Below are 12,606 nucleotides of genomic sequence, written 5' to 3' on the forward strand. Positions count from 1 at the left end.
GTGTGTGTGTGTGTGTGTGTGTGTGTGTGTGTGTGTGTGTGTGTGTGATAGGGCCTTCAGCTTATCTACTTATTCCAGGCCAACTTCTTGATTGTCCCATGCCCTAGAAAGACCCCAATTTAAATTGAATGGTGGGGTTTTGAAGGAGAGACAGATTTCTATGAAGAAACATCAGACTGTGAGTTTTCTTCTCTTCAGTGAAAGTTGAGAAGGGCACCTTCAGCAGATTGAGAGGCTTTTGACTCTGTGGATGCTATGAAGAAATGAAAGTCAAGGCCAAAGGGGATGGCTTACAGAGATGTCTCTGACAGAAACCTACCATGACAAATGCTGTGAATCTCACGTCTCAAAGGCATTCGTGAGTTGCTGGCTCCCTGTACTCCTCACTCCTTGTCCTAAGGGGTGTGTACATGACCGTTAGGTGCTAGAACCCAGGCTTTCATGTAGCAGGACTAGAGGCTGAATGCACATACTGCAGTATTCTACATCCTCCACTGCACTGATTGGATGCAAGTCATAGAGATTCACAGTGGACAATGACATAAATGGAAAGAACATAACCGTGAATGTGAATGCTATATGGTTCCCTGGCTTAGCCCTGGAGACCTTTCATCTTCTCTTCTTTGCAGAAGTGGGGGACTAGGGGTATAGGATGCTGTATACGCTGTCAGACTTGGTTAATGTGTGGTTAGTTTTGCTGAACTGCTTTTTTGCTTTCTCTTTTTATTCTTTGTTACAAAGGTAAGAGAGAGGGAGGGAGATATTCAGAAGTGAAGATGATATAAAAGCAAGAGATATCAATACATTTTTTTAAAAAGCCATTGGGGTTAAGTAACTTACTCAAGGTTAAATGGCCAGTTATTATTATTTTTGTGTGGGTGCCAAGTATCTGAGGCCGGAACCGATTCCGGGTCTCCCAATGCTGGGGCCGATGCTCTTACTTGCTGCGCCACCTGGCCGCTCCTAAGCAATTGGGGTTGTCACTTGCTCAAGGTTAAATGGCCAGTTATTTTGTGTGGGTGTTAAGTATCTGAGGCCAGAACTGATCCTGGGTCTCCCTACTCTGGGGCTGGCGCTCTTACTCATTGTGCCACCTGGCCACCCCTGTCAATACAATTTCTAAAAAGCCAGAAAACAACAGAGAAGAAAACACAGTTACAGAATCACTTTTCTCAAATGAGAACATGGAAGGAGGTCCAAGGGGACTCCTGTTGCATATCTCCCCTCCATCCCTACCCTGGTTTTGTGACTCTTAGTACTTACAGACACATACGCCGTGAGGCAGATGACCAGGGAGGCGGTGATAGCATAAGGAATGGATGTGTTCGGATTCTTTGCTTCCTCTCCTGTTGTGGCAATGATATCAAAACCAATGAAGGCATAGAAGCAAGTTGCTGCTCCTTGGAGAACCTGGATGGGTAAGGAACAGGGTGAGTCATGGGAGACTGGGCTTGGACAGCTACCACTAGTGCCGTAGACAGCACCTAGAGCTGGAAGGGGCCTAGAGGTCATCCCATCCACTGGCTTCCCCCACCTGTGGTCTGAGGATCAGGGAACTTTTGCAAGGGGTTGGTCCACAAATCCGTACATGAGCAAATATTTATCCTGTAGACTGAATAATTGTTCAAAAGTCTTAGGGTAATTTTAAATGACTAAAGCTTACCAAAGACTTTTGGATACCCTATATTTCTATTTTTCAAATATATGTAGACTCTAGTTTGATAAGTAAAGTAGCAACCTGTTAAAAAATAATTATTGAATTCATAATAACTTTCCGTCATAATGTGTTTTCTTAAATTTTTTGGGGAGTGACCTGGAATTGTGATTTCAGCAGCAGCAGAAGCTCCTAGTTGACTTCTGCTGAATGAAGATCTCATGTGGTTCTACAACCTGTAGTCTTCTAGAGTTGCCTGGGGACCTGACATGTTAGGTGACTTGTCCAGAGTCTCACAGTGGGTGTGTGTCAAAAGTGAGACTTGAACTCCGGTCAGGCTGCCTCCAGGGCTGGCTTTATCTCTACTACACCACACTTTCTCTCTTCTTAATCAATAAGATCTGAAATTTATGTATCATCTTAGAGCATTATCTCATCTGTGTCTCTACACCACCCTGTGAAGGAGGTACTAAAGGTATTGTTTTCCCTGTTTTACAAATTAGTACATTGAGGTATATTGACATTGTGCCTGGTGTCACAGAGCTAATAAGTATCTGGAGCAGAATTTGAACCCAGACTTTCCTAACTCCAGGGTCAATGCTCTATTCACTGTACCATCTAACTGCCTTGAGGATAGTCACTGACATCAATATGAATATTTTGATCTTTTAGAACATCTTTGGTCACTTAGTAGCCATGTGACCCTGGGCAAGTAATTGAATTTCTCTCACCTGCAGTTTATCTGGGGTTGAACAAAGATGGGCAAAAACAAATGCTGGTCCTTCCTTCCTTTTTCCTCCCTCCCTCTTTTCCTTCTTTCCTTCCTCATGCTGACTAGGTCTACTACAAGTTTATGTTAGATAATTTCAACTGGGTCCTCACAGCTGCAAGGCAATCCTTTCAACCTTCCTAATTGACTTGCTATCTCACTCAAGTCTCCTCAAATGTACCATGGCTCCCCCTCTCAGCTTAAGGGAGAAATGTGAGTTGCCTCATTTTTCACTGAAAAAAAAAATTGAGGTGCTATGTTGAAAGTTTCCTCTTCTCTCTTCCTCCTCATTTAGTGTCCCTCAGATGCCTTTTGCCACTGTCTCCTCCTTTATTCCTGTTTCACATTATGAAGTGACTTTTCTCCTTACCAAGGCAAATCCTTCTTATGCACAAGTGATACCCTTCCATTCTGTCTTCTCCAGCAGATTCTCCCTCTTCATCCCCACTCTCACTTACCTTCAGTCTTTCCCAATCTACTGTCTGCTTCCTTCTTCCCTGTAAACTTGCCCTTGTCACCCCAATCCTCAAAAAGCCCTTACTTTATATGTCCTCCCTGCTGGCTAGCATCTCCTATCTCTTCTCTTTTTCATGGCTAAAGTTCTGGAGAAAGCTGTCTACACTTCCATTCATCCTATTCTCTTCTCATTTCTCCATAGTCTGAATTCTTAGCTCTTCATTCAACTGAAACTGCTTTCTAAAGTCGCCAATGATCCCTTAGTTACCAAATCCAATGGACTTTCTCAATCCTCTTCCTTCTTGACCTCTCTGCAGCTTTTGATGCTGTTGATCACCCTCTCCTGGCTATTATTTTCTCTCTAGGTTTTAATGTAGATGCTCTCCTCCGGGTATTCTCCTTTTTCCCCAATCCCTTCCTACTTGTCTTTCTTTTTCTTCCCTTCCTCCCTCTTCCCAGGCATGAGTTGCATAATTCCCCAGAGTTTCAGGGAACTCTCTCTAGGGCTAGAAGGTACAGATGTAATCAATGATCCTTGATTGAGAATTCAGGATTTTGTCCTTCCTTTTAAGAAGTTGGGAGCTGGGTTACTTTCTTTGGCAAGCTAATGCTGACCTTTTTTTTTGGGGGGGGGTGACTGAGGGAACATGAGGAAAGCTGGATGATGGAAGTGTGCATGTCTGTGTGTGTGTCACAAGAGTGGAAGCAGTGACAAAGAACCTGTGAGGTTAGTTTCTCTGACAGCTGTCTTCAGTAGATGAGAGTGGGATTGTGATTTCATAAATTGAAACATGTCACTTCAAATACTGATCTGAAGGTTTATTTTCTCCTCCAGAGAATCCATTAAAATAGAATCAAGAGACTTGTATGGGCTCCCCCCAGCATCAGGTTAAAGTAGAAAATGAACTTGGGCATGTGCCCTGACTTTCTTTTAGGAGCGAGGGAGAGACATCGGGAGGGGCTGCTCCTCTGCCCTCCTGCCCCCACTTCTGTGCCTTCTGCTGCATTCTGCATCTGCTTCCCCCTTCCCCCCAATTCCCCACCTAAACTCTATGAACGCAGCTCACTCGGAGCCCTTCAACATTCAAAGGACTGCCATATGACAGAGGGAGCTGACTCTTTCTGTGCGGCTTCAGAGGGCAAATCGAGGACCAAAGAGGTCAGTTAGAGGAAGGCAGGAATGCGGCTCTAAAGAAGAGCTCAGAAACAAAGAGGAAAAGGGGCTGCCTCACAAGCAAGTTGGGGCTTCCCCTTGATGGCCATTTCCACAGCATTGTCGGCTCATGGAGTCAGAAGCAGAAGGGACCTCAGAAGCCGTATAATCAACCTCCTCATTTTCCCGAAAAGACAGAGATGGTACTATCTGAGTTTAGTTCTTCTGGATGGTTACCTGTGTGGGATGCCGGGGAGAAGGTGGGCCAGAAGGTCAAACTACTTCAACTATTGATGATGATGGTCATAGTAATAGCTGGCATTTCTAGACTCCTTGGAAGCTTGTAAAGCACTTTACTTACATTAAGTCACCTGATCCTTACAGCTATGCCGAATGAGTTTCTCCATTTTCCAGATGAGGAAAAGGAGGCTCGAATGGGTGGACATGATTTGTCCAGGGTCACACAGCCAGAATGTGCAGAAATGAGACTTAAGCTCATCTTCCTGGCTCCAAGAGTGGATCCTATGGCATTTATGACTTCATTGGTATTTCTATTTGGTTGTAGTGAGCACTGTGGCTTCAAGTCAATTTAATTCAGCAAGTATTTACCACACTGTATCCCAGGCACTGTGCTAGGGGCTAGATATGTAGACAGAAATGGTACATTCCCTGCCCTCAAGGAGCTTACGTCCTCCAGGGGAGCCAACTCTTTTTATAGAGTCAAAGTATGCAAAGTCAAGTGTCTGGAGTGATTAAGATGGCTTCTGGAAGTCTTAGAGCCACTGAGGTATATAATCTCTGGAAGAGGTCATTGAAAGCTATAGTGTTTATGACTTTAATTTAATCTCTGGAATTATTTTCCAAAACATCTAATTCTGAGGTATTGCCTGGAATGTTTTTCTTCTTCACCTCTACCTGAATACATTTAAGTCTCAGCTTGAGCACTTCTCCTAATGAGTCTTTCCCTGATTCTCCTCAGGTTTTAGAAATTCCTTCCCCTGAAATTATTTTGTGGTTGTTTGGCTCAGTAGACAGCAGATGGGTTCAAATCCCACTTCTTACACTTCCTACTTGAGTGATCTCAAGTGAGTCACTTCCTGGGCCTTAATTTCCTCATCTGTAAGATGAGGGGGTTGGACAAGATGGCCTCTGAGATCTGGATATGTGATCCTACTTTGATCACACATATTATTTTATTATATATATATATATATAATTTAATATGTATTTGGATGCATATTAACCCGTAACTGTTAACCTATATATGATATATGATAACCTGTGTATATGTTATTTAACTTTGATAGAAAATAAGCTTCTGGAGGACAGGGACTTTTGTTTTTGTCTTTGTAACCTAGCACAATGGTGGGTACTCAGGCACTTAAAGTTTACTGAACTGAATTCCAATCAGGGTCATGCCAGAAAGCCCTTCATTCCTCAGAACTATCATTCCATGGACCCAGCTGCTGGAAGGCATATTGGAAAATTGGCAAAACCAGCCTTGCCATTTATGGCATCTACTCCAAATATCTAGGTGTGTGGTAGCAAAAGGCTGGACTGACTGCAGTTTGCTAATGCCTATAAAGGATTAGGCCAAGCCTTTGACAAGTCATCTTGCCAGGCTCTGAGCACACAATTTGCCAACATGGGATCCTTACTCTCAGTGCTAAAAAAAGACCCAGCTCTGAAATAATGGGAGTTTGTAACTGTCTACCCCCCTTGCTCATTAGAAGCCTACACGTGGGGGGAGGATGTGTTAATAAGTTATAATAAATGCAGTGTGATATAGAACACACTCACAACGATTTTTGCTGTGTTTGGACATTACAGACATTCCCTGTACCACTTATCAGGGACATTTTTCCCCGGGAATTATTTGGACAGTTAAAATATCTTGTTTGGTTAAAGAAAAATACAAAAGATAGCATCGGGAACAAGTAATATAAGGCACATACATATTAAGCAGCATCCGGAGCCTGAGGAATTGCAGATGGTAGCTGGAGTTCATCTAAGGGACAGCCGTTACTTGATATGGGAGGTGGGGGGGATGTTTATTTTTCTTGAGCTGTTCAAGACCAAAGAAACATTTGACCCAGATCTTGTAAGTGAGTAAACTGTTCTTTGGTTTATGAGAACCAAGAAAAGTTGTGGTGGGGACAGGGAGGGGAAAAGGGAGGAGAAGATGGACACAATGTTCAGTAACCCTTTCAAACCACTATGGATACCATGAGGAAACTAAAACGCTATGAGCTCAGAGAGAGTTTATTATATAGTACTTAGGACAGATCTTAGTCCAAACCCTTCATTGTGCAGATAAGGAAACTAAAACCCTAAGTAGTGCCTTGCCCAAGTTTACACTGGAACCAGGCAAGGTGGACAACCATCTGAAAAGAATAGAGGTAGGAGATGGAGAAAGGAGAAGCCTAGAAAGGATGAATGGGACCAAGGTATAAGAGCTTTTAATGCCAAATAACTTTATAATTGATCTTAAATCAAACTAGGGTTTTCCAAGTGTGTGTGAGGAGGGTGACATGACCAGACCTGGGCCTGAGAGAAGTCAATATGGCAGCTGTGTGGAGAATGGATTGGAGAGGGGAGAGACTTGGGGCAGAAAGACCAATTAGGAGGCAATTGTCATACTCCAGGTGGAAAAGGATGGGGACTGAACTAGAGTGTGTGAATGGAGAGAAAGGGATAAAGGTCATGGAGAGAGAAATGACATTTGCGAACTGATTGGCCATGTGGCATCATCTTGAGAGGAACCTTAGTAGTGTAAGACGCATAGCATCTAGGGTCAAATGCTCTTGGACAAATGACATGACTTTACTGGTTCTTCATTTTGTCAAGTATAAAATGAGGCAGGTAGGTGGCATAGTGGATGGGCCTGTAGTCAGGAAGATCTGAGTTCAAATCCTGCCCCAAACATTTCATAACTATGTGACTCCAGGCAAGTCACTTCACCTGTTTTCTTAATAGAGCCTTCACACTGCCTTGCAAATAGTCTGTTCTACCTGCCAGAGGCTACAAAGTTGATAAAGGGAACAGTTTTTACTAGTTTCCCCAAATATTTCCCTAGATATACCATAAAGCTTTCATGGGTGTGTAGCTTTCCATTGTGACCCCTAAGGTCCCTGAAGACTTCAGTTTGAGGGTCCCTCAGAGAGCAGCAGAAAAATTCATGTTTAGCACGAGGAGACTTATACAGGGCAAACAAAGAATTATGAAAGAAAGTATGTTATCAATGGTGTATGTGAGCGATAAAAAAGAGGGACTGGATATGTGACGAGAGTGAGGGAGAGTTAAGTGGTGGACAGTCATGGAGCCCCACTGTGATGTCAAGAAAAAATAAAGAATGCCCTGTGGGACACTGGGAGGATCCGTTCTGGTGAAATGATCAGTGGACAGGGACAATAACTGCATAGGGACAACAGTGGGCGTGGATGGGTTGCAAACCACATCGATGGAGGGAATGTCTTCATCTGTGAGATCATTTCTTCCCCAACAACTGCTTATTCTGTTTCTGGCTGCTGAAATGTAGAGCGAGCCATTAAACCTGTAGATGATACATTGATGGCTGGTGTCCAGCACTTTGGAAAATAGGATCAGATTCAAAGTGACCTTAGTAATTGGAAAAGTGGCCAGGAGCCCACAGAATACATTTTTTTTTTAAAAAGGCAACATGCAGGATGATGTAAATGGGGAGGAAAAACTCATAATGCCTAGATCCAATGCCTGGTTCTGTCCAAGCAAAAAAGGTGGCTAAATCCAAACTATAACCCTGGGACTCAAGGCCCTTTACATCCTGACTCTAAATGACCTCTCTAACTTTATCACAACTATTCTTCTCACACTCTACAGTCTAACCAACCTATGTTATTATCTGTTCTCTGCAAATACCTTATTTTTTTTATCTTCATACCTTTGCTTATATCATTCCCGTACCTGGATATTGGCTTTCCTATCTACCCTTTAAGGTGCAGCTCAAATGGCACTTTCTCCATAAAACCTTCCCAGATACCCTCAACTGGGAGTGATTTCCCTCTCAGCTGTTCTCCTTGCACTTTATGAGACCTCTTGTGCAATTATAATATATTTATAATGTATTTGCATGCATGATTTTTTCCAGATTGTAAACCATTTGAGGGCAGGAACCATGTCTTATTTAGCTTTCTGGGTACAGTGTGGTACAATGGAAAGAACCTTGGATCTGAAGTCAGAGGAAATGGGCTTAAATTCGTATCATGTCATTTATTACCCATACTACCTTGGGAAAATCACTTCACCTCTTGAAATCAGGTTCCTCTTCTACAAAATGAGTGGTTTGGTCATGTTCATCATCCTTTCTGGTTTTAAATTTGTCATTCTGTATCTCTCCCAGTGGAAACAAGAATGATATAACGGATAGAAGGCCAACCTTAGATTCAGGAAGGTCTGGGTTGAAGTTCTGCTGCTGATACAAACTGGCTGTATGACCCTCAGTCAAATTAACCTCTTGGTGCCCCCAAGATTTCCTAACATTATTAGCTGAAGGGCATGTCTTGATCTTCTTTGGAAGAAGGACCTTCTGCATTGGGAGTTCTCTATTCTGATTCAAATTCTCTCATCACCTAGTTCTCAGCACAATGTTCTGCATAAAGTTCTGATACAATGTTTATTGAATGAATTCCATTCTTAACATTTGGAGGCAAAGATGATGCTTCTTATTCACTTTTTAAAAATAAGTATTTACTTTCTCTCTCTTCACCTTGCCCTTCCCATTGAACAATAAAAAGAAAGAAGAGAAAACCTAAGTCACAAATACGCAGAGTTCAGCAGAACAAATTTTCACATCAGCCTTGTCCAAAAAAGAGTGTCTCATTCTGATGTTTCTTACTCTCTCATTAATAGCCCCTGGGCACCAAGCTTCCAGTCACGATGAAGGTGCTATAGTAGTCTATTCACACACTCTCTCCAGGTCCTTAGGGTGACCACTGACATTTCCTGCAAGATAACTAGCTGGTGTTAGGTATGTAGTTGAGAGTCAGGGAAGACATCAAAGCTAACTGGCACCATTGATCAAACATGGAACTTCAATCTCCTAGGCACAGCCCTCTGACCAGTGGAGAAATTCAGCCCCTGGCATTGCAGTTCTACCATGAGAAAGTGAGTCTGATTCTGAGCTTTGGATGTATAAATAAGAGCCAGGACCTGGTTCTTAGAGGCCATCTGGTTCATTCCCCAGTCCCTTTCTATAGCACAGAGGCTGAGACTTAGTGCCTTATCCAAGGCTATAAAAGCTAGGAAGCAGTTGAACTAGGATTTGAACCCAGATCTTTTGGGTTTAAATTAGGCTCTACTCCATCACATCAAGAACATTGAGTCAGTTCCTACTCACACCCTGATTTGCCCCTTCTTAGAACTCTCAGTTGTGGACCAACTTGGGGATGGATGGGAAGGTATCAGAGAACAACTACCAAAGACCCTTAAAACGACAGGAAATGAAACATACTCAAGTCATAGGGGTGAGGAAGCTGTGGCATTGAGGCCACGTGTGGTCCTCTAGGTCCCCGTGGCCCTTTGACTGAATCCAAACTTCACAGAACAAATCCCCTTAATAAAAGGATTTGTTCTGTAAAACTTGGACTCAGTCAAAAGGCTGCACCCAAGGACCTATAAGGCCACTTGTGGCCTGGAGGCCCCCACCCCTGCTCAAGGAGTTAGAATGTTACAGTTTGAAGACCCTAAGAAACCTAAATTTACTAAAGCCTTTCAGATGGAAGCCCTGAAGGATCATGAACAATCCTTGTTTATTTCACTGAGGGTGGGATGCCAAGAGATTGCTGAAGCCACAGCATGAGGCACTAAGGCTAGACATGACTACTTTGAATGTATAAAAATCAGGAAACACAAATACATTTCATTTGTTTCTGGGCACCATGTTTTTAAAGAGAAAATGTCAGACTGGGATGTTACTCCAGAAGAAGGCAACCGGGACGTTAAGGACACTTGATGTATTAGAATATTTAATTTGAAGGGTAGGCTTGGGGGAGTGGGGTGGCTTGGTTAGTTTGAGAGGCTGTCAAATGGAAGCAGGATTAAACTTCATCTACTTGGTCTAGACTAAATCTAGTGTAGCCTACTTGGCTCCAAGGGAGCCAACTTGGATTAGAATTTGCATCGGTGGGTAGAAGTAACCTGGAAGTGGACTTGGGCTCAATATTTTAAAATTATTTTTATTTTGCAAGTACAAAGCATTTTAAAATTAATCTTTCTCTTGAGCAAATTAAAAAATAAACAGTCCTCCCATATAGATACCTCAACATAGGTCTACATACTCCCATGAAACCAATTCCCTTTAAAAAGACAGCCAGTCAGCATTTATTAATCGCCAGGCAAGTCCTTAGTAAGTAGTGAGTTTCCCATCACTGAAGAAATGGAAGGAAAAGTTGAACAAGCACCTGTTGGTGAGGACGTAGAGAGGATTTTCACTTAAGGTAGGGTGGGATTGGACTAGATGTCCTTTCAGGGCTAAGATTCCATGGGGAACCAAATAAACAGGAGACATCCTTGTTGGTCTGGGATGGTTCCAGAATAAACTTGTTTGAAGACCATGGAATGAACTGAAGCATTTTTAAAAATCCTCCTCAGTGTCAACAGTCTATAATTATGTCATTTTGAGGTTGTTTAGGGAAATAAAAATTTAACAATTGAACATTCTACTTTAAAGCACAGCTTATCCATCATTATAGTTGTTAACTATCACACCCTATTCTTTTAAACTCTTTTCAAAAATAAGACCTCCTATGTCTTTAAAAATAACTTGTGTCAATTACTTGCTATCTCCATCTAATAGATGAAAGAATCTTAAAATAGAGAGTTTAAAAGGCTGGCCAAAGCAGGGTAATAAACTACATCATTCTAGTGCTCTATTCAATTATCTTTGAACTTTTCTTCCATTTCTTAGGTCTGGATGAGAATAGTAAGAGTGTGTTCCAAGAATTTCTGACTTGGTGGGCTCTGGGAGGGTTTGTGCTACTCTTCTATAGCCTTTGGGGACTATCTAGGGGTTCCTTTTACTCCACTGTGAGGTGTCAAGTAGGAAATTAGCAAAGCTTCAGTGTAAATATGAAAAATGATTTAATGTCCTCCCACATGATATCTGGTCATGGGACCATAGTTTTAGAATAGAAAGTGATGAGAGAGGGCATCTAGTCCAACCCCCTTACTTACAGCTCTAGACCTGGCATCAGAGGACCCAGGTTCAAATACTAGTTCTGTCACCAGTGTGACCTTGGACAAATCACTTTGCCACTCTGGGTCTGCACTTCACTGTAATGTAGATTTAGGGATGGAAAGTATCTTAGAGATCATCTAGAACAACCCTGTCATCTTATACATGAATAAATGAAGAAGTTACTCGCACAAGGTCACTCACACAATAAGCAGCAAAAGTCAGATTTTGACCTAAATCATTTGTTGGATTTATTGTTCTTTCAGCCACACCACAACTGCCTCATCCAGTAAACTCTGAAGTAGCAAAACTGGCCAATGCTGAAGGATGTGTCTAGCAACCACCCAAAGAAGACTTTCTGGCAAATTTCACGAAATCCATATAAGCATCCAGGATCATTTTTTTAAAAAGTGAACCAGATCTTCCTTCAATGTCCCCTCCTATAAGGAACAGCAGACAGTGACAGCACTTTCAAGTTTATAAAGAACTCAGTCCCTGTGAATAGCCTACTGGTTGTTTTCCTTCATTGTCAAAGAGGACCACAATGACGTCACTATTCGATGTGTCTGACTGTGGCTGAACAGACCAATAGGAGCTCAGAATGTTTTAGGTACTGCAGCCATTATTGTTCCCATTTTATAGATGAAAGAACTGAGACAACATAGGTTCCCCACCTTCTTCACATAGCTATTTCTGATCCTTCCAGTTCCTAGTGTGTCCCTCTCTTAGTATCTTGCACTTAACAACGTCATTTATTTGATATTTATTCCACAGCTACTTATATATGTATGTGATGCATCCCTGTTAGAAATTAAGTTCTTTGAAGGCAGAGAGTATTTCAATCTGTTTCTTTATATTCATGGCACCAAGCAAGTGCTTGTTGATTGATCTGCCAAAGGTCACACAGCTAATGAGTGTCAGGAGTGGGAAATCAGGTTTCTCCTGACTCTAGGATTCATCTTCTGTCCAATGATAGTCATTACTTATGAAATGCTTAAGCTTGCAAAGCACCTTAGAAACATCGTCTCATTTGATCCTTGCAACAGCTCTCAACCTCAACAGGAAGTATTATTATCAAATAATAATAATAAATTATCTCCCACAAGGAGACATGTTTGGTCTAAGGTATTATAGCTAGCATGACCCCTATTTTGCAGATAAGGAAACTGAGGCTCAAAGAGCCAATGGTCACAAGATAGTATCAGCAGTGGTCTAAGAACCTGTCCTTCTGACTCCAAGCATCCTATCCTGCATCCCTATTCTTTATAAGGAGCTGCCTTTCTCAAATCTTCTTTGCTAGTCTTTTGTTTTTAAGTTAAAAGAAAGAATTGCAGAACACCACACACCCATTTAACTGCCACTCC

At 42.1% G+C, this 12,606-nt stretch overlaps 1 protein-coding gene across 1 annotated transcript in view; it reads right to left on the reverse strand.

Moving 5' to 3' along the window:
* The window catches only part of SLC7A14 (solute carrier family 7 member 14), a 148,502-nt gene that overhangs the window by 39,509 nt on the left and 96,387 nt on the right, over positions 1–12,606 (reverse strand). The window contains exon 5 of the mRNA XM_069083576.1: positions 1,264–1,410. Coding sequence (XP_068939677.1) covers positions 1,264–1,410 — 147 coding nt within the window. The remainder of the gene's footprint in view (positions 1–1,263; positions 1,411–12,606) is intronic.

The sequence above is a fragment of the Petaurus breviceps genome, unplaced genomic scaffold (genome assembly GCF_028583685.1).
Source record: "Petaurus breviceps papuanus isolate PSGF00001 unplaced genomic scaffold, PetGlider_PUasm1.0 173, whole genome shotgun sequence".
NCBI lineage: Eukaryota > Metazoa > Chordata > Mammalia > Diprotodontia > Petauridae > Petaurus > Petaurus breviceps.